Below are 25,893 nucleotides of genomic sequence, written 5' to 3' on the forward strand. Positions count from 1 at the left end.
CGGCAGGCGGAAGTTCCGGTCCGGAAAAGCGGCCGGCCGAGCCCCCTTCCGGCCGGAGCCGGGTGTCGGGCTCGAAGGGCTCGCCAGCCTCCGCCCAGCGGGCTTGCGCCGCGCAGACGCTGGGTTCCGGGCCCGGAATGCAGGTGGCCACTGTGCCCGACCCGCGCCCCCGGTCAAAGAAGAGTTACGCCAGCGACCGTCTACACTCTACATGCTTTTTTATTACAAGACTACCGAGCATACGTGGAAAATTCATCATCCAGTAACTACATCTAAAGCACAAATATTTGAAAAAAAGAGAAGAAACAGATTCATTAAATTATATGATTAAATCATTGACCAAATAGAAAATTTATATAATAAAGCCAGAAAAAAAGTTGTAAAATATAGTTTACAATAATTATTCACATTCAAGGCTGTACATCAATACATACAACAACGTGGCCCCGAACATGAATTCAATCCAAATAATTCATATATTAGATTTTAAATAACACAGACTGAACTAGAGGCCAACAATAGCCAGCAAATAACCTTATATAAGAATAAAAATACAAAAGTGTATATCCTAATATCATTGCATTATTTGTTTTCATGTTTTAAATTTTTGCTTTGCCTGTACATCACAGTTACAGCTACAGACCAGGTAGAGAATTTTACACATGTTCTAACTGACTGCCACCAACCTGAAAGACAGCTATCATACTATTGATTCATCCTATTTTGTGTAAAGGAACAGCTACAGCAGCTCTAAATACTGCAAAAATTTATTTTTTGTCAACGTCCAATCAAACTTCTGATAAGGATAAAGGCTTTTCACCAGCAAAATGACCCCTATCCCTAAGTCATTCTGCCAGACGGGTTGGGACTAGGGTGCATCACACACTAAGAAAAGGTCTGCCTTTGTAAAAAGTTCTCTGCACGGGAAGGTTGGTGCTTCTTCATACTGAAGAAGTGGGTTCTGGGGAAAACAGGTACATATGCAGGCCGGTTCAGCTGCCTGTCACAGCTGTCTTGAGCCACAGAGAAAATGGCTCTTCGCTGCAACAGCTCCTTCCCCAAACCAGTTTTCCACAGGCAGTCTGATTTGCAACTCCGCAACCCGGGCCAGCAGCCTGCACCCCTCAGACGCTCTGGAAGGGACTCCTGCCCTGATTTAAGGCACTTGCCATATAGGCTGCCTAAGAGGGAAGGGCCACACCCACCTGAGTCACCGTCAGCTCACGTGAGCTTTGGATGAAAAGAAAGGATGTGGAAAGACATACATGGCGACATCTCTAAGAACAGTACCTTCATCGTATTCTGGGAAGTGGCTGCAGCCTCTGCATCTGGGGAGTGAGCTCCCTCAGTCTGTGCATCGGACAGGGGGGCGGGGGACCCGAGGTGTCAGGGGAGGGCAGAAGTCCAATTCTGCACAATCCAGCCAAAATCTCTAGCAGACTTGAGATGCTGCGTACGGCACCTGAAGAAATCTCTCATGCACCTCTCCCCTCGCAATTAGTGGACCCCAAACTACAGAGGAGAAATTAGGAATGAAACCAAACTGGGTGGCCTGGGTTTGAAGCCAGCCAGCCAACCTGCAACACCGCGAGGGAAGACAGGGAAGGAGTCCCGAAAGCCACGAGGGTCAGGGCCACCACCCTCTACTGGAGGAGGCCTGACCGCTGCGCTGGAATGAACTGCTGAGACCTCCGTACTGAGCGCCTCCCCTTGAGCAGCACGGGGCCAACAGCCTTCCTTCCGGGAAACTCAGCTGCCTCTGTGGTCTCTTCCTCAAGCAGAGGGTTTGCTCTTCTAAGGATTCCAATGGCCCAGTGTATTTTTCGAGTATGCAAACTTAATGACAAATCACCCACTAAGTGTGTGGCAAGGTCAGTTCAGCATTTGTGTATCTCTGCTGCCTGTGCAGATGCAGATTCAGTACCATTGTGCACACGAAGCACAAGCTTCGGAAAATCCCAGCAAGCGCCTGAAAGCCACGGCAGCAGGGATGGGAAGGTGCTAACATGCAAGCATAACCAGATTGTCAATGAAAATAAGGAAACGACTTTCGGAAGAATCTGTCACAAACGGACTGCAAGAAATTATATCATTTTAGCATTGTGGGGGGAGAAAAAAAAGAGCAGTCTTACTAGGACATCCTTGGGAACACACACTTTACCAGAGACGGATTTGTTCCGAATGAGGAGGTTGTGTACTAGAACTCTGAGCTTCCAGGCCTCAGGTCAAGACGCAGCAAGAGAGACTAACACCACCTTGAAAACAAACACTTTGTGACCCAAAAACACTCCCTCTAGAAACGGGGGGTGGGCTGGTGGGGGGGCATCAGAGTCAAAATCAAAGATTTATGAGGATATTCGCCACAGCATTATGTAAATAGTGAAAACCCAGAGACCATCCAAATGTTTTGTAACAGGAAAATGGTCAGAGAAGTGATGGTAAAATTTATAACCATTAAGCTCTACAATCACTAAAAACAATGTTTTTAATCATTGTTTGTGATGTGGAGAAATGCCCAAGATAAACGATCGAGTGAAACAAGCTAGATGCAGAGCAGCATGTGCTTCATGTTCCCAGTTCAGTTGAAAAAGCAAACACATGTGTGTGTATGGGGGGGGGGGGTGGTCTCTCCTCGGTGGTAAGCCTACAGGCCGTGCTCTCGGAAAACAAATGTTTGAAGAAAGTACAGAACCACCTGGAGCCCCTGGGCAGGCACATGGCCCTGGTGAGTCTGTGCCACGGGGCTGCCTCCTGCGATGCCCACAGGCCTTGGTCACAAATACTATAGACGGCTGCAGGGCCTGGAGAAGGCGCGGGTCCTGCCAGCCCTGGCGCAAGCATGAGGCGTCTCCCGCAAAGCGGGTGTGTAACACGCTCTCCTGAGAGCCAAGATCAGAGCAGCAGGACAGCACAGGGCCATGTGCCCCAGGTGGGGCCTTGTGCGGCCCCTGGGGCCACCTGATACCACAACCCAGTGGCCATACTCCTGCTCAGGTCCTCAGAAAGAGGGAAGGAAACAGTCCCTCCCAAACCTGGCTTCCTGGAGTTCCCAGAGAGGGGCGACGCGCAGTGGGCCCCCTGAGCCCATGGAGGCCACAGGCCAGCCCCCTGCCCTATGCCTGGCGAGGCCACATGGCGTGGGGCTGGCCCTGCTTGCCGGCTATGTGGTTTAGCACTGAACCTTCTCCTTGCCCTCACTGACACACGGCTCCTGGATCTAGTCAACAGCAGGGCACTTTCTCGGCGTGGCTAAATCATCTGTACTTTCACGTACAACTGTGTACACACTCGACCGACAGCCATGCCCATGTCTTAGAAGGCAAGGCACCTGCACGCCGGGGCGGGAGCTCTGAGGACAAGCTGCAAACGACAAAAGCTGACACGGACAAGCACAGGGCAGGGAAAGAACATGTATGTGCCTTTAAAAAGGGGGGAGGGGCCCAAGACTCTGAGTGAGAGGAGAAAGGTGGCATAGGGAGAAGGGCTCAGCTGTCACTGGCTCAGGTAAGGGCAGTCACTTCAACTCTGTCAGCTGCAAGCTAAACCCCGAACCCCTCATTCTCTAGTTTCAGAGGTTACGATGGAGCTGGTGGGTGAAGCCCAGGAGGTAGTGGCACCACCCAGGGGGAAGGCGGCAGCGGACACCCGTCCCCCCCTCCCCAGAGCAGCCTGGCTGAATGCTCTTATTCAAGCCAAATGCCAGCTCCACTTGTCTCTGTAGCCAGACCCACGGAAGCATACGGTGCAGCAGCAGCCCCCCAACTCTCTGAACAGCCCACCCACACACGTGGGGGCTCCGAGAAAGGCAAATGATCAACATGGGGAGAAAGCTGGAAATTATGTTCCTGAAGGCCCGGCAAGACTTACTTTTTTGAAAAGCAGGTGAACACAAAAGCAAAGAGGAGGAAGAGGGGAGCTTGACTTACGACCCTGGCCCAGGGCAGGCATGCCCTCAACAGCCTGGCATCCGCCCTGGTGCGGGCACACATGCACACACACCCTTGCTCGTGCACAGCTCTCACACAGCAATGCACAAGACTCAGGCCCCAGATGGAGGCTGCTGGCACCCTGGCCCACCTCTGCTCCCATCCAGCCCCCACACGGCCCAGCAGGGACACCTCCGCAGCCATGCTTCCCTCCCAGGCTGACAAGGGTCACTCTTCTCACTAAACCTGTTTGAGAAAGACATCTTTTGTCTAAATCTGGACCACTCTTCAACACGGGGTGTTGGATGCTTTGAGACAGGAGATGGGGGCAGAGTTGTCAGGGGGAATCTTTTGTGTATGAACCTTGTGCTGGTGCCTTCATGAAAGTTAAAGGAAACTACGAAGTTGTTCATCCCCTGGAGACAGACAGACATGTCTGTGAGTGGCCTGCAGGCTGTGGACCGCCCTCACGGGACAACCTGGGCAGGGAGAGGAACTCTGAGCCCCACTAGGCCCACCGGCTTTCTCTGTCGAGGAGGCAGCAGCAAAGAAATCAAAGGACCGGTAAATCGTGGACCCCCTGTGGTATGTGCACATACCGCATGAACTGCCTCTGAAGAGGGAAAGGCAGGCCAGCTAAAAGCACAGGGGTGAGCAGGCTGGGCGCTCGGACCCCAGTGTGGTGTTCCTATCATTGTGCAGGGAGACCAACGCTTTCATCCCGGCAAGGCCCACGTCTTGCTGGGGATAAATGACCTGGCAGCAGGAGAAGGCTTTCAGACTTTCACTGTGGATATGTGAACGTGCTGGGAGTCAGGCTATGAAAACGTTCCCTCACCATGAAAGGGGTGTGTGTCACAGCTGGGCGACCACTGATGCCCAGAGCCCCTCAGCCCTAGCAAACCGCTCCAAGGGCCTACACGTTCCACCCTCTGACCAAACTCTCAGGGGGAGTTCATCAGGCAGCACTCCTCCACGTGGGGGACACTGGGCCCAGTCTGCCCTGCTGCGCGGGCCTTCACGGAGCGGGGCACAGCCCTCCCTATCTCCTGACACGAGTAGGTGCCCACCTCTGACTATGCTCTTTCCAGACCCGTGCCTCCTTCTAGCTCCACAGGGCCAACCCCGCGCAGAGGGACGTTCAATCGAATAGCCTGCCGGCACCCTCCGACCTCAGCAGCAGCCCCATCGTGCACCCCGACAGCCTGCTCCATGTCTCCCACCTGGAGCCTGCCCAACGAGCACAAGGCATGGAGCACTCGCAGCCAGAGTGATGCAAGAAGGCTAGCAGGGGCCCTGGTGGGGCACAGGGGCATCAAGTAGGGACACAAGAAAAAGAGCACACGGACCAAAGCCAAGAACCCCCCCACCCTGCAGAGATCGAAGCTGCCCTGGCAGAGGCGCACGCGGCTCCCTGCCGATGGGTTCTGTGATAACTGAGGGGCAGGAAGAGCCCAGACACACATCCCATCCCCTCGGCCACAGGAGGACTGGCCGGTGGGTGACCAGGGCGTGTGGCGCAGAGCTGGTGACTTGAGTCTGTTCCACTCGCCCGGGTGGGAGTCAGGTGGACGTGCACAGCGCTGGGTCCCCCCGGCAGGGAGAGCCTGGGGAGCCACCACAGAGCACAGAGAGCAAGCAAAGCGACCCTGAATTCCTTTTCGTTATTGGTTTTGTTCTTTGTGTGGTTGGGTATTTTTTCTTCTTTTCTTTTAAATAAAAAAGCTGCAAGGTTCCGCCGTCTGCGTCCCCCTTGAGATGGCTGGCAGGTGGTCTGGAAGTGTCCCAGAGGGTGGCGAGCCGCGCTGGGGCACGTGTCCTGGCAGCAAGAGCAGCAGCTGCGGCCTGTCACTGCACGGCGGCATCCGGGTGGCTCTGGTATCTGTGTCTCCACACCTCCTGAATCTTTTTGCACCATTTGTGAGCATTCCCACTCGGGTCCATCAGGTAATACGTCCTGTTCGGCTGCGGAGACAAAGAGCGCATGATGTCGTAAGGGAGTCCCACTAAGCAGCACCCCACTACGGCCGCCACGGGGACCTCAGAAGGCACATGAGCGTGTGGATTTCCCCTGCCATACATGCAGACTTCACACGTGCCCACAAGGACCCCCAGCTCCCTCGGGTCAGCCCCCTCCTGATGAACAGGCACAGGGGCCCCAGGACACGACAAAAGGGGCAGACAGCCCCCCCGCAGAGCACGGCCTGCACAAACTCACCGTGTGCACAAAGAAGGTTTTAAAATTCTTGGCCTCTGGTCGGAGCTCTTGTGACCACGGAATTTCCCCTTTCAGGACTTTGTTGACAGGATCCACATAATACAAATGGGGCCCTTCTGTAAGCAGTAACTGTCGTCGTCGTGCAAACAAGCCCTGATGCAAAAGGAAAAGGCCCTGCTCATCAGGGCTCAGAAGTGGGGGCAGGCGGCACCTACCGCAGCCTTGGAGGCCGGGCCATCACAGCAGCCTGGGCTGCCGGGACTGGCGCCAGCCCCCCACCCTCTCCCTGGGACCTGGCCTTCCTCCCCGGCCATGGCCCTGGCCTCTCAGGTCAGAGAGGGGCAGGCAGAACGTAGCGCCCAGCCTGCCTGGCCTTCGTGGGCTGGATCCCAACAGCCCCACTTGGGCGTGTCTCCCTCCCTTGTCACACAGGGGAGCGGCAGCGCCAGCAGGCAAACCCAAGCCTGCTCCACCGAGCCTGCAGGGGAGACTCAGGGCGCCCCTCGTGCCCTCTGCACCATGGGCAGGGGTGGGTGGGGTGGGGGAATGCATGCTCCCTACTGCCGGTGCCGCACAGGGCCGGCGTGTGCAGCATGGCCAGGAATGGAATGGAGGCCTGGAAACGAGGAATTCAGAAAGGCCCACGTTGGCAGAATGAGAGCATTTGTGGAGCCTGAAATTTCCGACACAATTAATACATTTAATTAATCCAGAAAACAAACAAATAACAATTTTCAAAAACAATTCTAATGAAGTAAGACACAATTTGATAGGACTATCAAAACCCTGGTTCCAAGCCAGAAACGAGAGGCTGTACTTCTATTTTACCACAGCCTTCCTGTGTGGTTTCAAACAGCTTCCCCTGAGTGGCTCAAGTCTTCCTGAGCCGCCCAATTTAGAAATGATCTTTCAAGAAAGGGAACCAAGACCAAGGATGCACACACAGCCAGGGTCAGCCCGCGGTGGGGGCCAGACCCTGACGCGGCTGAAGCGAGACAGACACTCGGGGAGGTGCGGCAGGAATCAGACTTACCTTTCGCTTATCTACGGGACCCATCTTTAGTATTAAGTTATTTTCTACAAACTGATGCCTATAAAAAGAAGAAAACAAGAGTGAGACTCGCAAGTCAGGGTCAGAAACTCTCCACACTCCTCCACTCAAACCAAACTTCCAGAGGGCATCTGTGACCCTCTCCCAAACCTCTCCAGTCACAGCCCCAACTCGCTCCAGGAACTCGGGGGTCCCCACTGTCACAGCCCACGTGGGCACCCACCGCTCGGAGCCTTTGGTCGGGGTGCAGACCGGCAATGACACACGCCAGCACCGCCGCCTGCTGCCACCTCTGGCTTGGCAGCGCCTACCTGGTAGCAGGAAAGGAGCAGCAAGGTGACACTGTCCTTCCTCATCTGAACACAGCTGGAGTGCACATGGAGCCCCGGACAGGCTGCAGGCTGCTGCGAGTCAGCCTCAGGACACACTGTCAGCCATGCACTACCTCCCCGAGCAGGGCCCCCCAGTCCGATGCTCAGAAATCACTGAGCAGCTGGGAATCACAGATCCAGAAAGACCTCGGCCGGGCTCGGTTTAAGAACCCCTTCTCCGGTGTTTCTACTACAGTCACAGAGCACGCCCACTCAAATACGGTAGGAGCTGGGAGAGCTGGGAGGAGAAATCGAGGAACACAATTTCGACTTACTGTGCATTGTGAGCAAATACTTTACACTTGGGCTCTTAGTCGGATCAAAGACGTTACTTAATGTCTGCAGGTTCTTGCTTTTGGTTAAAGTGAGCCGTGACCAGTTTATGTTCTCACTCTACTGAAATTCCTTATCTGAGGATCTACTGTAGAACACAATACTGTATTTGCAAAGGCATAAGACAACTGTCACCTCAAACAGTGACACTTTTAGCACTTTAGTATCTGAGCGCACCCACACAGGACCCAATGTGTGCAAGACGACCGGCCAGGCCGGCGGAACTGTGTCCCCCCAACCGACTCAACCTGGCCCCGCAGTCTGCCCACGCCAAACCAAGCAGACCCATGGTGGCTCCAGACCTCACGGAGGCCACGTCCCCAGGGATCCAGCCTGCATGTGAGGGGCCCCAGCTGCATATGGATTTTGAAAACTGGAAAGAATTTTAATGAAAAAAGTGCTGTATGAGGATAAGTACAGTACTTCACTCTTAGAGGTATTTAAAAACCTAATCAACAAACAGAACCAAGACTTGAAGCAGAGGAAGATAATTCAGAGGATTTTTGGAAAGCAGATGTAATGATCCACAGCACAGAGAAAGGTCACACAGAAAGCCTCTGCTGGCCAAGAGACCCTCCTGCACGAGCCCTGGACATACAGCGAGGCCCGCAGGCTACCGCAAGGGGAAGACGTGGATTTAGCTGTACTAGGTGTGGGTGGCGAGGCCTGGGGCACTAGGCGGATGGCGCCATGGTGCCAGGGAAGCCGGACAGAGGCACGGAAAGAAGTGGCCTCCTGGCGTCTCCGCAGCCTCATGTGGTCTGACACGAGACACCAAATAAAATATTAACTCGAACAAGAGATTCTATTTTTCCCTGAGCTTAAGAAACCGGGGAAGATCTTTCTCGAAGACAGCCAATGCTGAGTCCAGCTCACTGGCAGCCCCAAAGCAATCTAATCCCTGGCCAGCGCAGAGCTGGGGGGACGGGGCGGGGAGTCCCTCTCTAAGCAGCAGTCAGGACCACGGGAGGATAAGAGGGCCACGGTGAACCAGAGTGCAGGCTGGAGAGGTCTCGAGCAAGCATGGCCCACGGGGTCAAGGCTGCTCTGCAGAGCACACACAGAACAAAAGGAAAGGCTTAAAGCTTCAAAAAAAAGGGAACAAAGGATACAAACTACAAATTCCCCAAAGAGGGAGTGACCCCAAGATTTTCAATGGCTCTAAGTAAACAAAACTGAGCTAGCTGCCCTTCCCACATACCCTACTGGGGCGCCCCGGCGTGTGTGAACGCCGGCTCAGCACGGGCGCCTGTGATCCTGAACCTGAAGCTCGCTTAAAAGCAATTTGGAGGGGCACCTGGGGGGCTCAGTGGGTTAAGCCTCTGCCTTCGGCTCAGGTCATGGTCTCAGGGTCCTGGGATCGAGCCCCACATTGGGCTCTCTGCTCAGCAGGGAGCCGAGCCTGCTTCCCCCTCTCTCTGCCTGCCTCTGCCTACTTGTGATCTCTGTCAAATAAATAAATAAATAAAAAGCAATTTGGAAATGATGTGTGGAGACACAATACCACCCAGCCACCTACCCTCAGAAAGTAAAGAAAAATGAAGATTACAAGCACCAATGTCCTCGACGGTATTACAGTGACACCGACACCACTGCAATGGCTCAGCAACAGAACATTCTGGCACTGCAGGGAAGCAGGTAAGCCCCTTCCTCGTACCTGCTGGGAGGACCCCACCGATAGACCCCAGCCCAACCGTGTGCACCAGCACGCTCCCAGGCCCTGTCACACGCGCAAGCGTGGCCCCCGCTCTCGCGCTCCTCCCTGGGGGGCGGGGGGACGGCCAGGGTGGGCTCCTGACTGGGTCCAGCAGCTGTGGTGAAAGGACCATGAGGCAGGACACGGAGAGGCTCAGAAGTTGCCATTATCAGCACACACACCACAATGGGATCACGAGGGTGCACTCACCAATCAGCTTACAACAGGCTGCTTGTGAGCTACCTTGAAAAGTTTAAGTACTTTTAAAGCAATCATTATGAAATTTTTACTTCAAAAAGTCATTTTCTACTCCCCTGAAAGTGCACCCCCTGAGCCCTGCATGAGGCGCCTTTTCCTTGCTGGCAAGTGGTAGATGCTGTCTGTAGACTCGCAGCCGAAACCATATCAGTCAGAGACTCTCAGAGCGTGGTCAGCAGGCAGGTCCCCACAGCCCTGCTGCACACACAGGTGACACTCACCACTGACTCTGTGCCCATGTCCACGTGGGCTTGCTCACTGTCATTTTGCAAGGGGGGGCCGGTGTCGAGATACTCCTTCTTCCTGATGGTAAAGCCTGGGTTCTATCCTCTTCAGCCTATCCCTCCTGGAACTCCAAGGCCCCAAGAAGATCATTCTGAGCCTGAGACCACAAGCAAGTTTGAGCCACTGTAAGGCACAGTCGCTGCCAGGGAAGCAGAGCAAGCCTGCCAGAACCCTGAGGTGGCCCTTCTGACCACCTCAGGAAGGCTCTCCACACTGGGCTTTGACACAGGTGACAGAGGGACAAGTGACTATGACCAGTCTGCCCTAAATGCAAGCTCTGGGGACCCCTGTATACCCTCAATTTGATGGAAGATCCCAAAGAGATTTCCTTTATTGAGACTATACACGTTGATGTTTATGTGGAAGAAATTAAAATGGAGACATTTTCAAATATACGTTTAACTCATTAAAAACCAAAAATAAAACCATCATATATTAACATAAGTGATATTTTTATTCAAGAGTCACTTTTTCCCAAAACAAAGATAATTCACGGGAAGCATGACCCCGCTGTACATTTTGCAAATCTTAGCATCTGACTTTGGAAAAGACAGCTGGGCTCCTGTTGGCCTTGGCCTTCAGTGGGCTGCACCCCGCTGGGCAGGCTGGAGCACATGGAGGACTCAGCCTCATCTAGGCAAGGAGCTGGACAGGAGGGGGCGCCTTTAAAAGCCTTTTCGGACACCTATGGGCGTTCTTCTCTAAAAAAGCACCCAAACTCTACCAGCGGAGTTCCTTCAAGGTCTGCTGCCACCTGGAGTGGGGAGTGGTCGATGGCACTGTCACACTCAGACACTGGACTCCTTGGCCTACCTGGCACTCTGAACAACTCTGCCCCTAGCACCCACCTGGAAAACGGTAGTTTGCTGAGTCCCAGAAATCGTCCCAAAACTGGTAAGTTATCCACTACGATATCAATCAACTCACTGCCGTCACTACCTCTCTCCCCAACAGTCTAAGTCCTGGGAAGATATCAGACTCACAGTGACAGATGAAGTTTCCCAAAATCCTAATTTCAATCTCATCTCTGTTAACCAATACTGGCAGTTGTCTTAAAGTGATGGGCTCATTCCACTCCTTTTCCAGAAAAAACGGCCCCAGAGCCAAGTCTGAATAACAACAGCATGCCAGTAGAACAGAAGTGACAGTGGTCTTCCACGCGGGGAGAGGCTGGCCGGGCTCCCAACGCCAGGGCTCTGCTTCAGAGAACTCGCACAGCATGGGTGCTCCTGGCACACTTCCCGTTCTACTCAGACCGCTAACAAAACGAGGGATTTGACGACGACTCCTAAGTGAGTCCACTTTCCGTTCTTCCTGTGCGTGCGTGCGTGCGTGCGTGCGTGCATGGGGACCCCAGGTGCTCGAGTACTGACCTGCCCCCACGGCTCCTGCAGCACAGGTGCACAGGTCAACAACACATCTGCTCCAGAACAAGCAGGAGAGTCCCAGGGAGCACTCAGGGAAGACCCTACACCGAGGCAGTGCACACAGCGGACACTGTCTTCGTGCAACTCTGATGGAAAACCTGACTGCACTGCAGGACACACAACCTTCCCAAACAAGAAGATCGCTCCACTGGGTGCTGGACACGTTGGGATGGTGCGTGCTGGAAGCATTCTGGGAAACTCTCTGGCTGATGAACTTGCCCTTGTGGGTGTTTTGGAAGATCAACTCAAAGGAGAGATGATGGGTCTGCAACACGGGAACTTGTTTCTTCAGAAGCTCGAACTGCGGCGGATAGAGGTGACTCTCTGACGCCGACTCCAGGCCTGGGCTGGTAACTGCAGGCCCCCGGTGGGAGGGAGGTGGCTCAGATGTCAAGTGTCTTCCCATTCACTGTCCCTGGGACAGGCAACTGCGGTCCTACCGGCTCTGTGGCTGTGGTCTCCAGCCCAGCAGGCGGTCTCACGTGTGACCGGGGACCCGGGGGACTACACGAGTCTGAGCGCGGTGTGGCTGCAAGGGCTTTCACTATTTCAGGGCTGAACACTTGGCACTCATCCCAGCAGCTGCCATGGATGGACTTTGAGAGAACATGGGGACTTAAGAGTGGCTGTGTGGAGGGGACTGAATGTGACAGGCATTTCTGCCTGGGAACTGAACCCAGAAATGGGAACAGATGATAAGAGTAAGAACTGGAAGGGAGCACGAATGATGGCGGCTGAAAGTGCCTATGACATCATTAAGCTAAAAGGACACACCAACCGGACCACTGGCTTCGGTCTGGCTGATCTCACTGAACCCCTGCTGCAAATATAGCCAGGATCCGTCCGGGGACACGATGGGGAAGGGAACACATGGCACCGAGAAGGAAGTCTTCCTGAACCTTCCGTGCGCCGAATGCTCCAGGATTAACCAGTGTGATCAACCGGAAGCTGGATAAGGAGGCTTCTCAGCTCAAGAAATGTGCAGACACCTTGCAGGACATCCAGAAAGACCTAAAGGCTTGTGACCTCTGGCTTCTAGGCTGTAGAGAGATTCCACACCACCGTGTGATAACCCGTGACCTCCCAGTTTTTGCCCCTGTGCACTGACCATGGTTCACTGTCCTCCTCCTCCGTGTGACTCTAGGCTCTCAGACCCGATGCCCGCAGTGCCTGCAGCGTGAGCAGCACCTGGACATTTCTCCACCCATCAGGAAAAATCACAACTGGCCGGATGGATGCCAACTCACTCCTGGCATCTGCAGCCGCCTCTGTAACCTGGAGAGCTGCTGTGCCAGGACCCATGGCAGTGCTGGGACCCCCTGCCCCCCGACAGTCGCCAGGCAGGCACTCCGCCATGCCAATGGCCCAACACCCCTTGGCCCCCCAGCTGTCAAGTGCACTCTTCCAGCCAGGACATTGCAGCTTCTCTGGAAGACGCCCCGGCGGCTTCTGAAGTTTGGCTTTGCAAGAACTCCTCACGTGTACACTGACGATGAGCCTTTCCTTTATCACTCAAACCCTGAACTATGGGCCTCCAGCACTGCAGCTCCACCAGCACTGGGACCAGACGCAAAACCACTGTGTTCCGACACATGGATGGAAAGCGCGGACATCCACGCATCTGACTGGAAGAGAGCCCTGGCGTGCTGTAGCTCTGCAGCTCAGTTCCGCCCAGCATCTCTGGAGCGGTCCCCCCATTCTCCCCACCCCATGCATCGCAGAGCATGGTGACAGCCCTTGGTATGGGCACGGCTGCTGTGGGCTGAAAATCACATCTCTCTGAGCCAACGTTTCCTACTTACATATGAAAAAATGTTATGAATGTCCTTTTGTTTTAGAATGTATCATTAAAACCTACAATAACAGTTTCAGATAAAATTTAGAAATGTTTTTCAGAAATCTTCAAATTTTATTGCAAAACAAGTCAGCCAAGTGCCCTGAAGTCCTATTGTGTGTCAGGATCTCAACGCAAGGATTTATGGGATGCCACTGAGTCAGTGATTATGGCAGGCGTAACTCAAGACAGCTACTAAGAGCTCTGCAGAAACACCGAAGCCTCAAGAAATGTCTAAACCTGCACATATTTATACTGTAAACCTGAAGCCGACTCCTACGGAAGATTCAAAATCGACAAAGCACACAGTCCAGCAGCCGCCAAAGCAACGACATCATGGTCCAGTGCGCAGCCTCTGAAGACAGGCACTGCACACTTGGAGAGATCGGGGGGAGAACGCAAGGATCCTCTTAATGCTGTGACACAGTTACCACCATGCCCCTTGGGCTGTGCACTGAGAGCCACTGTCGTAAGAAAGAAGTGCCTGACAGGCCCTCCCGGCCAAGTAAGAGATTGCGCAACCTTCGGCCATCAGCAGCCCAGAGACCCTCAACCTGGAGGGAAGGGAAGAGCTGAAAAAAGGGAGGGAAGGCAAGAGGCCTCGGTCCTGCCCAGAAGCAAGGATGCAGGGCCCTGGGGAAGGCCCTAGGCCCACAAGCCGTCAGAGGGGGTCCTTCTGAGGCACCCCAGCACGCATGGGCCTGGGAAGTGTGGTGCACAGACCTTCCTGGAGTGTGCAGCCAGGTGGTGCCCACACCATCCAGACCAAAGCCCCTTCCTCCCACACCGACACTCCTAAGCAACACCGCTTGAGGAAGGGTAAACTCCCGACAAGGGCAGGTCATTCCACCAGGCTGACAACTAGCTGCACTTTTTCCAGAGACAGTAATTTCTAACGGTCTGCACTCCTAGTTCATTACCCACTGCTTCTGCTCTGCACCCTGCCTCCCCCTCTTATCCCTCCAGGCTCATCTAGCCCAGCCCTCCAACCAGCCCACCTTCTCTCTCCAACCCCATGCCTACCCCAACACACCTCCCCGCTCATCCCTGCGCAAGACTCCCCTCTGCCCAAGTGAAAGGCCAAACTGTAAAAAAAGTGAAGAAAGTGTCTTCTCACCATGACCAAAATGGAAAACAGAAAATAAAAACATGGACGCATTTGACTTCGTAAGAATTTACAACTTCTATACAAAAGTACACAAAAAAACCCTGAAGGGATAAAGTGAAGAAAAATGTTTGTGAAACATATAACAAAAACGTTCCTCATGTCCACGGCTCCCAGAGTCAATTCCAGAAAGACGGAAAACGTACAGGAAGAAAAATAGTCGAAAACCACGAGTACCTTGAAAGACAAACAACACGCCCAATGACATTTCCCTCAACCAAAACACAGATGCACATTCCCATGACCCATTTTTAGACCATCAGGTTGCACACGGGAGTCAAGAGAGCTAGGAGCTGGGGGTTCCCCAGCACTGTGGCCACAGGGCACGGCATTCATGGGCTCCCCCTCACTCCACCCACCAACCCAGAGCTCCCCGTTACAACACCCAGGCAAGTGGGAAAACCAATGAGAAAAGGACAATCTGTGACAGTAAACCCTGCAATGTCCCACACGCCTCACCCAGGGGCAGCGGTCATTTGGCTGGTGGTAAATCCGCATCAGAAGGCAGATGCTGGCAGGGCCAGGCTCATGTAGCCCCAAGGGCAGCAGCCCCGAGGGTCTCAAACCACTCATCCCCAGGATCAACACCTCCAAACCCCCAATTCCAGCTAGACCCTTTGAGGGTCCTTGTTTCTGGAGCATTAATAGCAGCAAGGGAGGTGCGAGCCAGCATAGGGCCCTGGCAGGCAGTGGAGACGGAGGCAGGCGCACTGTGCTCTCGGTCTCCCGCCAGTTGGCTCCGCACGCCCCTCCACTGTCCTAAATGGAGCGCTGCTCGCGTCCGTGAATTCTTACCAAGGGTTTCCACTGGCCTGCTTCTCCAGTAGTAACCTCTTCTCATCTTCGGAGAACTCTAAGTCCAGTTCAAAAGAATTAGTGTCCAGGTCATGGATATACTGCTCGATGTTGCTGCCCGCCGTGTGTGGCAGGCCTGCATCCGCGGTGGACAGGGAGTGGGAGGATGACGACGAGGACACCTGCATGCAGCCAAACTGGCTCAGGAGGTTGTCGTACTGCACAGAGAAGAGGAAGAATGAGACCCACGTGTCACTTCCCCTGGGCCCCCAAACCAGACCCAGCAAGCTCACACCGTGGAGGTCCTGAGGCCCTGCGGCCACGGACTCCTCCTGCACTGGAGGGCAGGCCCCTGACCTGAGGCGGCACTAGATGCTACCAGTTCTGGTCACCCTCCCGATGGGCTGAGCCCCAGTCCTCAGCCCCAGGAAGAGGAGACTCAGGGCCTGGGGCCCGCTGACCTCTGCAAGCCCCTGCCCACCCCAACCAGGGGAAGGAAGAGGAGGGATGGGTGGCCTCTTGGGTGCAGAGGCACCATCCTGTGAGCTCAGGAGCCCTCCTCCTCCTCGACACTGTGGTTCAGTGTTTCTAAGTCTGTGGTTGTCACTCTATATCCCAATTTGACTGACTGCATTCAATTAAAAAAGTATATATCCCTTTTAACTATGGCAAGTATTAAACTTGATACAGACTTGTGTGCTCTTCTGGAAAAGACTACAAACCAGTGGTGACAGAAAAATGGACTTCCTCATAGATGTGGCAAACAAGTGACGCCTGTGCACGCAGATACCCCTGGGGCTGGCGAGAGGGCCAGGGAGCCCCCAGCAGAGACCTGAGGAGGAGCGCTCGCCCTTGACGGCCTGCTCCGTGCAGCTGCAGGCCCCACGCCTGAACCCCACTGCTGCCAAATATGAGGGAAAAGAAGCCACCAGCAATCGCTGAGACCAGAGTCCGTGTGTCCTCCCAAGACCCCTGTGCCTCCACAAAGGCCTGGGCTGCCTCCCTTGAAGGTGGGCCCCAGACAGAGCATCCCTGCCCCAGCACTGCAGACCGTGCTCCCACCCTCCCTACTCACTGCTGGGAGTGGTCTTCTCCCTAGTGCTCGCACAGCACAGACAGCAGGTTCAGCCCCATCTCACTGGCTCCTGGCTGGGACTGACCCTGGAGAGCCCCACGGCCCGTCATCTAGGTAAGGTCTTCTAGCACATTCTCTGCTTCTGCTCTGTGAGGACTCCCTGGGCCAAGGCCGCCTCTGTTCAACATCCCGAAATTTACAGAGGCTTCCATGAGCACCTGTGCTGCTGGGCGTGCACAGGAACCTCCCCACCTTGCTCCTGCATGGAGGTTCTCTCCCAGGGCTCCCCACCTGGCCCGCTCCCTCTGAGGCCAACTGCCAGCACCATCACCAGCCATGGCAGCAGATCAGGAACACACAAGAGAACTGAGTGCCTGTGCTCTCTGTTCACTGAGCAAACACCGTTCCCAGTTCCTTGTCCCCAGAGGGAGCCCCCTTCCTGCTGAAAAGGACCGCAGACTCTCTCGGAGCCTCACCGATGAGAACATGCCCCTGCGAGACTGTCAACGGCCACAGACCGGAAGCACCCCGTCCCGTGTGTAACACCTTCCTGGGGCTAGGCTCCCTGCACTGTCCACACGGAGAGTGTGGCACAGCAAGGGCTGTCTGAAAACCCACCAAGGCTTTCCAGCCCCGCAGCTTTGAAAGTTGAGGCTCTGCCCCACCAGAAGGAAGCCACTGACCAAGGGAGCTGGCTTTACGATGGCCACATCTGACATGGAGAAGCCAGAGCTCTTGGCGCAGTGGATGTGACGTGCCAGTGGGCAGACAGCCTGCCCAAGACTCTGACCCTGCGTGCACACGCGTGCACAGGCACATACAGCTCCACGAAGCCGAGCCTCCGGGCACTGAGCCCTGAGTCAATGACGGTGTGAGTAGCCGCTGCGGAGCCGGGGGACGCCCCGCCCACCCACTCTGACCAGCCGAGGCCCAGGAGGACGGAGTCTTGAGGCGGGGTCCGCCGCAGTCCGCACACACCAAGGCCACCGCGGTGGGGGAAGCAGACAGGGAGTGAGTGCAGACGGCTACCTACATCTAACCCCCTTCAAGTCTGGACACAAAGGATGTTTTTAGGACAACGAAAGGGCGATGTGTTGTTTACAACAGTAAGCAGGAGACAGAAGAAACTTGGTCCCTGGGAGAAGATATGAGCAATAACTCTGACTAAGCTCTGGACGACTTTGAGAGAAAATCTAAGCTCCCCAGTCAATTACTGCAGCACTCTACACACGGGAACTGGCTAGAATGAGCCATGATGACAGAAGCTACGCCGAGAGAACGAACTGCGGATGCTAACACAAACACAGGATATCAGTTTTAAACACGAGGGCTCACGGTAGAGGATGAGGAGGGAGCACAGGACGGCCAAGGAGCCGGTCATGGGTGGTATGAGGGAGGTGCGTGCCACTCGCTGGCCCCCTCTGCCCACTCCTGTGTCTTCACCTCCCCCATCAGGATGTTCAAACAATGAAGTATACTCAAGACCCCACCTTGACCAGACAAGCCAAAAGTGACCAGTGTCCAGCCTCAATGCCATGTCCCCCAGAAGTTCAAAACAGCAGCACCTTGGGCTTCTTGAACATGAGAAGCATTCCAGAATGTCTTCAGACACAGGATTACAAGGCACCACCCAAAAGCAGAAGACAGAAGCCCAGGGGGACAGCATGGAGGGCTCTGCTCCCACGGGCTCCAGTCCTCTCAACCCAACAGCAGGCTCCTTCTGGGTGAAAACTAACTACAGGAAGTGCCCTCACTCCCTGGGCCTGGCAATCTGTGCTTGGGGCAGATGGGCAGTGGGTGCTTCCCTGGCTCCCTATTGGGGGGACTTGGCTGGGGGTACACAGTGCTCAGCCACCAACAGATCTGTGCCAGCCTCTCCAGCCATGCGTCCCACAGGCTGGGCTCCCAGGGCCCCAGCACAGACCCACTGTGCACCAAGGAATGATGGCACACGGCACCGTGGGGCTGTCCCCGACACACACATGCATGCACACACGAACACCCAGACACACCCACGCATATACCACCCCAGCACACACATAGTGTGCACACTCGCACACATACACCACACACTCACAGACGCACACGGCCACACTCGGGTGCGTGCGGACACAGGCCAGTGGGCTCACGTTTCCATAGCAGTCCTCGTCGTCCTCTGACATGGCCGGCAGGTAGGCGGTGAGCTTCGGAGGCGTCTGATGCTGCAAGTTCTCCCACGTGATGGACTCGAAGAACGGATGAGCTCGCAGGGGGCCATAGCCTCCCATTTCCTCACAGCCTAATCGCTTGGTGGCATCTAAAACCTGAAACAGAAGCCAAACGTGTCAGTGTCCGGACCGACTCTGACTAAAACATTCTCTGAGCACTCCTTTTCCTTCCGTGTCATCTCAGACACAGGAGGCCTGTGTCCTGTGGCCTGTTCCGCTCCATCCCACGGTGTGCTGGGGATGGCGAAGTCACCTTGGGGCCACATCTATTTCTCTCAAGCTCCTAGCCTTCCCCTCACGAAGGTGAAAATAACCCAAAATCTAATGAATAGCAGCAAGTGTTCTTTTAAAATACACAAATTAAAAATGCTACAACCAAGAAAAAAATGAACACACTGTCTTTAAGAACAAGGAGACAGAAGAGTCTGTCCGGACAGCGAGCTACCACAGACAGAACACAAATGCCGTGTGCTCCCACCTGTGTTTCACCTAAAAGTGAAGCTGTCCCCTCCCAGGTTCAGCTTTGTGCCCCTAAACCCACCGAGCGTCAGCACGCTGCCCACTGATGGGCCAGGCCGAGCCGGGACCGACCCTGTTCCCCAGGATGAAGGGAAAGTGAAGGGGGGTCCGGCAGTCACGCGCGGGGGAAGGGGCTCTGCGACTGCTCAGCACAGACCCACAAGGCTTTCCTGAGCACACGCCTGCCTTGTCCGTAGCACCCTGGTGACCCTTCAAACCCCCTGCCGCAGACGCTATGGCTGACGGCCAGAAATGTCACCGTGGAGGATTTACAGCCACCTGCACTGTGACTTGCCCAGCCACTCCAGCAACCAGTAACTTAAAATGCTCTGTGTGCTGACAGACAAGTGCGAAGCGACACAAAGACTTCCTGTCCTGCTAAGTCAAGAATCGGGCATCTGAAAACTGAAAAGGACTTACAGAGATGAGACAGAAGACACCAATCTACCCATACTCGCTATCAACCCGAAGACACTCTTTGGTTAAACACAGGGGCCTCCAGGAAAGCTGCTCTGACCACAAGTTCAGAGGGACTCAGCGTGTGTCTGTCCGATCAGCTTGCAGAAGAAAATTCAGGATATTTACCAAAAGTTTTTCCACAAGGTCTCTTGCCTTAGGGAAGAATTTTTCAGGGAAGTCATATTCCAACTTAATGATCTTCTGAAATATAAGATACTCATTTCTGTAAAACAAGAAAAGCCATCACTTTGACAGAGTGCACGAACCTCCCCAACACAGAGCTTTAACATTCCTGGCCCAGCAGTTGCCCTCTCTCCCTGCAGAAGCCCCTGAACCCTGGCCCAGCCCTGGCCCAGCTGCAGGGGCTGCCCCCTCCCATCTCTGTTGCATCTGCTGTGATGGGCTTGGGGGCGGTGGGTGGGCTTACCCTGCTCGAAAAGGCGGCAGTCCGGCCACAAGCTGGTATATTATACATCCGAGAGCCCAAAGGTCTGAACTTTAAGGGAGGGAAAAAAGGGAAAAGAATGACATTTGTAAAATGTCCGTGACAAGCACAGTTCACTTCTGACCACCCCGTTTTAGCCTCTGATCTACTTCTGTCCTTTAAAACCAGGTCAATGTGAGGCTGGGAAGCTGCTTGGGGTCCTTCTGGAGGGGGCCCCTGGGGACCTGGATTCCGAGGATCCCAGGCATGGAAGGCACCCTGGGGCCAGGCCGTGTAGCCATTCCCACAGACACACACTGCCCGTGGGGGCACCCAGCTTCCTCACAGGGCCCATGTGGACCTGAAGAGGCAGCAGAGATCACTCCTGACTAAAGAAACACGGACAGTGACAGAGAAGCCTTCTTCCAGCGCGGGGAGGCGGGTAGCGGTACTGGTGAGGGGGCCTTGGCACTCGCTGCAGGTGGGTAGGGCGAGGAACCAACTTCCATCCTCTCACATCTCCAGCGTTTCCCCACCGTATGGCCGAAGGAGACAAGCCATACGGGTGCACAAAGCAATCTTTAACTCTATCCCTTCTTGAACTTGTGAAAATCCCTACTCCTCCTTTATAAACATTTTAATTCCACATTTTACAAGAAACAGTTCTAAACTTCCCTAAGTTGCTTCCAGAACCAGCTGCCAGGGACCCTGGAGGGGGCACTCTCCTCACCCGTGATGCTGCCACTCCCTTCCCACCCCACCCTGCTCTCGTGCCCCTCGGCGCCCCTCAACACCCTCTCAGAGCTCGCGGCTGACACTGACCTTGCCTATCTGGTTTCCTCGGGATGTCTTTCATTCTATCCCCAGCTCAGCACTACAAAGGCATTGAGACACAACTCCTCCCGCACCATCAGCTGCCTCCCTCAAGCCCCCAGTGTGCAAGGACACAACCAGCTTCTGGAAAAGGCCACAGCCTGGACCTCAGGAGATAAGACCGTAGGGCACAGGTGGAAGGACCCAGCCAGCTGCAGTGCTGAAGGACACGTGACACAGGTTAGAACATAAAACAGATCAGAAATCTGAGCCACGACATACAAGTGGAGTGAGGGGCACTTAAAAAACAAATCTACATTCTACCTAATAACTAGTTTTATACTCGGTTTTCTCTACTGTCTAGTTAAAGCAGTGAGACACATAAAACAGACACCAACAGAAAAGCCTTGGCCCTTGGGAGTGGCAGTGGCTGGAGACTAGGCGGCAGGCTATGGTGGGGCGGCGGTCTCCAGAAAACAGGACTGTCGGCACAGCCAGGCCCTGGGCTCCGCTCGCCGTGTGCATTATCTCAGTGTCTACCACCAGCAGCTCTCCTACCATTTAAGATGGTTTGTTAATACAGTAAACCCTGAAGAGGGAAGCCGGTGTAACATTTCTAGAAAGGATTTTTTTAAAAAATTATTTATTTGACAGTCAGAAATCACAAGTAGGCAGAGAGGCAGGCAGAGAGAGAGGAGAAGCAGGCTCCCCGTTGAGCAGAGAGCCTGATGCAGAACTCAATCCCAGGACCCTGAGACCATGACCTAAGCCGAAGGCAGAGGCTTAACCCACTGAGCCACCCAGGCGCCCCCCAAGGATTTTTTAAATGCTAACTTAGACCAAGTCATTCCTCTTCCTGCAATCCAAGCAGAGAACTGTGAGCCAGCCCCAGCAGACTCGGGACAGGCAGGGGTGCCCTTCCATGTTGGGGCCTGGCATATGTTGCACGTGGCAGTCAAGCCAGATTGTGCCACGGAAAGGAAAAGCACCTGGGTGCCAACAGTTAAGGAAGAGCTCAAGGAACTACAGTAAATCCACATGCTGGAAGGGCACAGGTGTCACAGATGTCTACACATGACCTAAGGGACACGGAGAGATGCTGGTGCCATAACCCCAGGGAACAGGCTCAAGCTGAAGGGTCACATGAACCTGCAGAAGCACGCACGCAGCTGGAAAGACATGCCAGGTCACTATCTGGCGTCCATGAGCAGGCGGGAGACTCTGAGTGTTTCTTGCTCTTTTACCTTCCATGTTTTCTAAGCGTTCTTTATAAAACACAGGTGTCACTTTTAGAATCAGAAAAGAAATCTTAACTATATTTGAATAAATATCATGACTTAAAACATTTAAAAGTGTAAGAAGATACGCAATGAGGTCTCCCTCACAGAACTATCCCCGCAGGCCCCCTGAAGGCCACTGTCCCCACTGCTGGTGCACCCACCCAAGAGAATTTCAATGACGGACAAGTCAATGTGGGGTAGACATTCTCTTTCCAGTTTTCACACAGAAGGCGGTGGCCACTGTGTCTTCCTAGCTCACCCAGTAGAGCCGCCATCGATGCTGCAGGGCTGCTTTATGCTAAAAACCCCAAATCGAGGGAAAGCTAGCCCTTAGGCAGCCATGAGATATGCTTCAAGAATCTGGGCCACAGCACCCACCACCCAGAGGAGGGTTTCCCAGCCTTGGCTCTACGGCCCCCTGGGGCCAATTCACTCCTGCTGCGGAGGCGCATCTGCTTCTCACCACACCGAGCAGGGTCCCCGCTTCCACCTACTCGTCAGCAACAGCACTCCCCATCCCACCCCTGCCAAGTGGTGACAGCAGAAGCGTCCAGACAGGGCCAAATGTGCCCCAGCTGAGAAGCCCTGCCCTACAATTACGTCTGGCCCGTGATAAGAGTTCCGAATCTGTTGAGTATTGCGAATAAAAAACAAAAACAAAGAACCCAGAGACGGCTAAGTGGCTCAGCCACCTTCATAGGCTCCCTATGGCTCTACCCCCCGGAGAGTCGTTAAAAAGCGGTCACGCTCAGCAACAGAGCCACCCCAGAACCACTTAGTCCTCTGCTGCCTCTGGCAGGGCTCCATCTCTCAGGGCAGCGGGTCCTTGCAGCCGGTCAGTTGCAAGGTCTCAAAGTGTCAGTACAGGACACTGACCATGCAAGCCCTCGGGCAGCCCAAGTGAGCCCCCACCCCATGCCCCAGCAGCAAAGAGCCAGGGGGAAGCTCCAGCCACAGAACCTGTCATCCAAGACAGCTCTCCACACTGAGACCCCAGACTCTACTGCCCCCTCTCTGTCCTCCGTCTGCTTGGGCCCACGCAAGGCAGCTCGCCCAACGTCTCCCTGCTCCTAGCCATCAGCTGCCTCACCCCCTTCTCCCACGCTGTCCTGCTGACTCTTCACTCTCCAGACCTCTTTCTGTGAGCAGAACCTCACTTATGCACCTCTCAAGACTCAGGCCCTCAACCCAGGCCCATGCCAGTTCTAAGGACTGGGTAGGGAAAGCCCGCACTGGCTGGGCCCTGGCAGTGAAACCAGCTCCAACCCTCCCACACGGGCTGCTTTCCCGGCCTGTCCCCACATTCCGAGGAGGCCAGTTTGCTCGAGCTGACTTGCCACCTGCCAGCGCCAGGGAGCACCAGCCCGAGGCAGCGCTCAGGATCCTGGGGCTCAGGGGAATGGCAATGACCACAGACCTCCTGGCCACATGTCTTCCCCACTGTATAGTTGCTCCTAAAGGAACAAGATCAAATCTCACAGCATCAAGCTGCGTAGCCCCAGGAAGCGGAACACAGAACAACAGAGCAGCACACAGGTTATCCGAGAAAGATACCAACAAAGGTCGCAAGAGGCACTCTCGTAACTGTTAACTGTGCATGAAAAACAGACGCAACAGCTACTGTGGAGAACAGAAAACAGTCTGGATCAAGTGAAAGCAAGTTACCTTTTACAGGCCGACTTCTCGGTGAGCAGCTCTGGAGACACGTACTGGGCTGTTCCTACAAACGAGTTGGCCCTGGCTGATGAGAAGAGGAGAAAGGAAGGACGGTCACACACTGAGACAAGCATTCCGCAGTGCTGCACCAAGGGCACTCACCCACCGGGACTCCCGGCTCGTTGGCAGGACTGTAGCTCTTGGGCACAGCACGAGTCCCCTGGAATCGGACTGTACACTCCCAAGCCCCTCCCCGGTCCAGGGCCCTGCCGTCAAACCCCCTTTCTTGGGGCTCTCTCCTCCAAGAGCTGGCTCAAAGGTCAACCACTCTGTGACACCAGCCCTGATAACCAGGGAAGTCCCTCCAGGCCACCCTGCCGCGCAGACACACCAGAGAGGCGTTCGCCCAGCCTCCCGTTACCTGGGAGCATCTTGAAGACAGGTGGCCAGTCTGTCTGGTTCACTATTGCACCTGTGGTGCCTAAAACAGCCCCAGACACACAGCAGGCACAGATGGGACACGTGCAGATGTGGGAACAGACCTGACCCCCTGAAGGCTACGCGTCCCTAACAGAGCCCACGGAGGTTAGGGGCAATGAGGGGAGTGAGACCCAGGAGCTCCAGCCAGGGAACCTTCTCCACACCCGCCGCTTCCAGTAGAAGAGGAGAACACCAGGGCTGGGGAACACCAGGTCTGCCAAGCTCGACGTACAGACCCCCAGGGTCAGTGACAGCAGGAGCCTCCGGACCTGTCCGACACACAACAGATGACGCAAACACCACCTGAGCCATCCCAGCACATTGGGTGTCCTCTGACATAGGGGGCAGTAAAGCTATTCTGCCTTTCCCTGTCACCGACAGACACAGGACCAGGGTTTCCATGGGACAGCTGCCCACTGTGTGAGCATTTCTGAAATGCTGTGTCACCTCCGACACCCGCCAGGAGACGCCCCCCATCACTTGCCGTGACATGCCATGCATGGTCTCCCACCCCAGCCCCATGTGAACAGCACATGCATGGAACAGCTGTGGGCAAGGCTTCAGCCCTGCTCGGGCAGGACCCCAGAGGAGACTACCTTTCCCAGCAGCAGGGTCCGGCTTGGCTCTGTCTCCTGTCCAGCACCCCGAGGCAGACGGGAGACCGAACCGCAGATTAACATCGTTTTGCTCCAGGCAAACAAGCCCCGTGACTGAGCCTGACCCTCTAACAGATCAAACGGTCTTTCTTCTCAGTATCTTTAATAATCCCTGCTAGAAAGTAATTGTCCCTGAGGACACATTTTCCTGAACTGACCTGAGAAGTGAAACATCACAGCAACACACCTACCAGTGAACAGCCTCCAGCCTTCCAGGCCACAGCTGAAGCCAGGGACACAGGAGGCAGCAACCAGCCCCACGCAGGGCCCTGCCAGGTGGGCTTACTGACAAGTGTCCAAGCTTCTCTACTCAGGGTTCTCAGCGGGGGACAAAGAGGCCCCCGGGGGACATCTGGCCATGCGGGGAGACATTTCCTGCTGCCACAGCAGGGGCGTGAGGCAGCTCAGGTCACCTCATGGACAGACCCCATAGGGCTACAGACAGCAGGAGCACCCCAGCGCCACACGTCCCCAGGCCCTGGGTGGCCTCTGGGCAGCCTCCCTGGGACAGGGCTCTCCCACCCTCTGGAGGCAGAGCCGCAAACAGAACAGGTGGAGACAGCCCCGTTCTGGGACGTTCTGGAGGACGGGGAGCTGGGGAAGGAGAAGAGCCAAACATCCCTTCATCGTCCCTGCTCGGCTGCGTGTCTACTGAGGCGGGGGAAGCAACCTTCTCCTCCTGCAATGACTGGAGACTCTGAACTGGGCACCTCAGCCTGGTCCTGACAGAGAAATGACTTGAGGTTACAGCTACCTGGGACAAACACAACAGACCCGTGTTTGGTAGGTCTGCAAAATTCTTGACTGTATATGGCTATAAATAACACAACATCTGAATTAAAATGCAAACAGAAACCAGAGCGCCCAGCCACAGCAATGCGGCACACGGCGTCTGGGCTGAGAGAGGCCGTGCATCCCCACTCATCACCCCCCTGGGGCAGCCTTGAAGCGTGGGGGCTCGCCAA

At 54.8% G+C, this 25,893-nt stretch overlaps 1 protein-coding gene and 1 pseudogene across 3 annotated transcripts in view; one reads left to right on the top strand and one right to left on the bottom strand.

Annotated features, from left to right (window-relative positions):
- Nucleotides 1-201: 201 nt before the first annotated feature.
- PDPK1 (3-phosphoinositide dependent protein kinase 1) overlaps nt 202-25,893 on the bottom strand; it is an 86,965-nt gene continuing 61,273 nt past the window's right edge. For all 3 annotated transcript variants that reach the window (XM_059155068.1, XM_059155067.1, XM_059155066.1), the window contains exons 7-14: nt 23,802-23,877; nt 20,047-20,115; nt 19,746-19,842; nt 18,564-18,737; nt 15,360-15,577; nt 7,178-7,235; nt 6,145-6,297; nt 202-5,891 (exon numbers count right to left, since the gene is read on the bottom strand). In XM_059155068.1, the coding sequence (XP_059011051.1) occupies nt 5,775-5,891; nt 6,145-6,297; nt 7,178-7,235; nt 15,360-15,577; nt 18,564-18,737; nt 19,746-19,842; nt 20,047-20,115; nt 23,802-23,877 (962 nt within the window). In that variant the 3' untranslated portion in view covers nt 202-5,774. The remainder of the gene's footprint in view (nt 5,892-6,144; nt 6,298-7,177; nt 7,236-15,359; nt 15,578-18,563; nt 18,738-19,745; nt 19,843-20,046; nt 20,116-23,801; nt 23,878-25,893) is intronic.
- Nucleotides 7,453-12,672, top strand: LOC131820009 (L-lactate dehydrogenase B chain-like; annotated as a pseudogene).

This window comes from Mustela lutreola, chromosome 17 (genome assembly GCF_030435805.1).
Source record: "Mustela lutreola isolate mMusLut2 chromosome 17, mMusLut2.pri, whole genome shotgun sequence".
NCBI lineage: Eukaryota > Metazoa > Chordata > Mammalia > Carnivora > Mustelidae > Mustela > Mustela lutreola.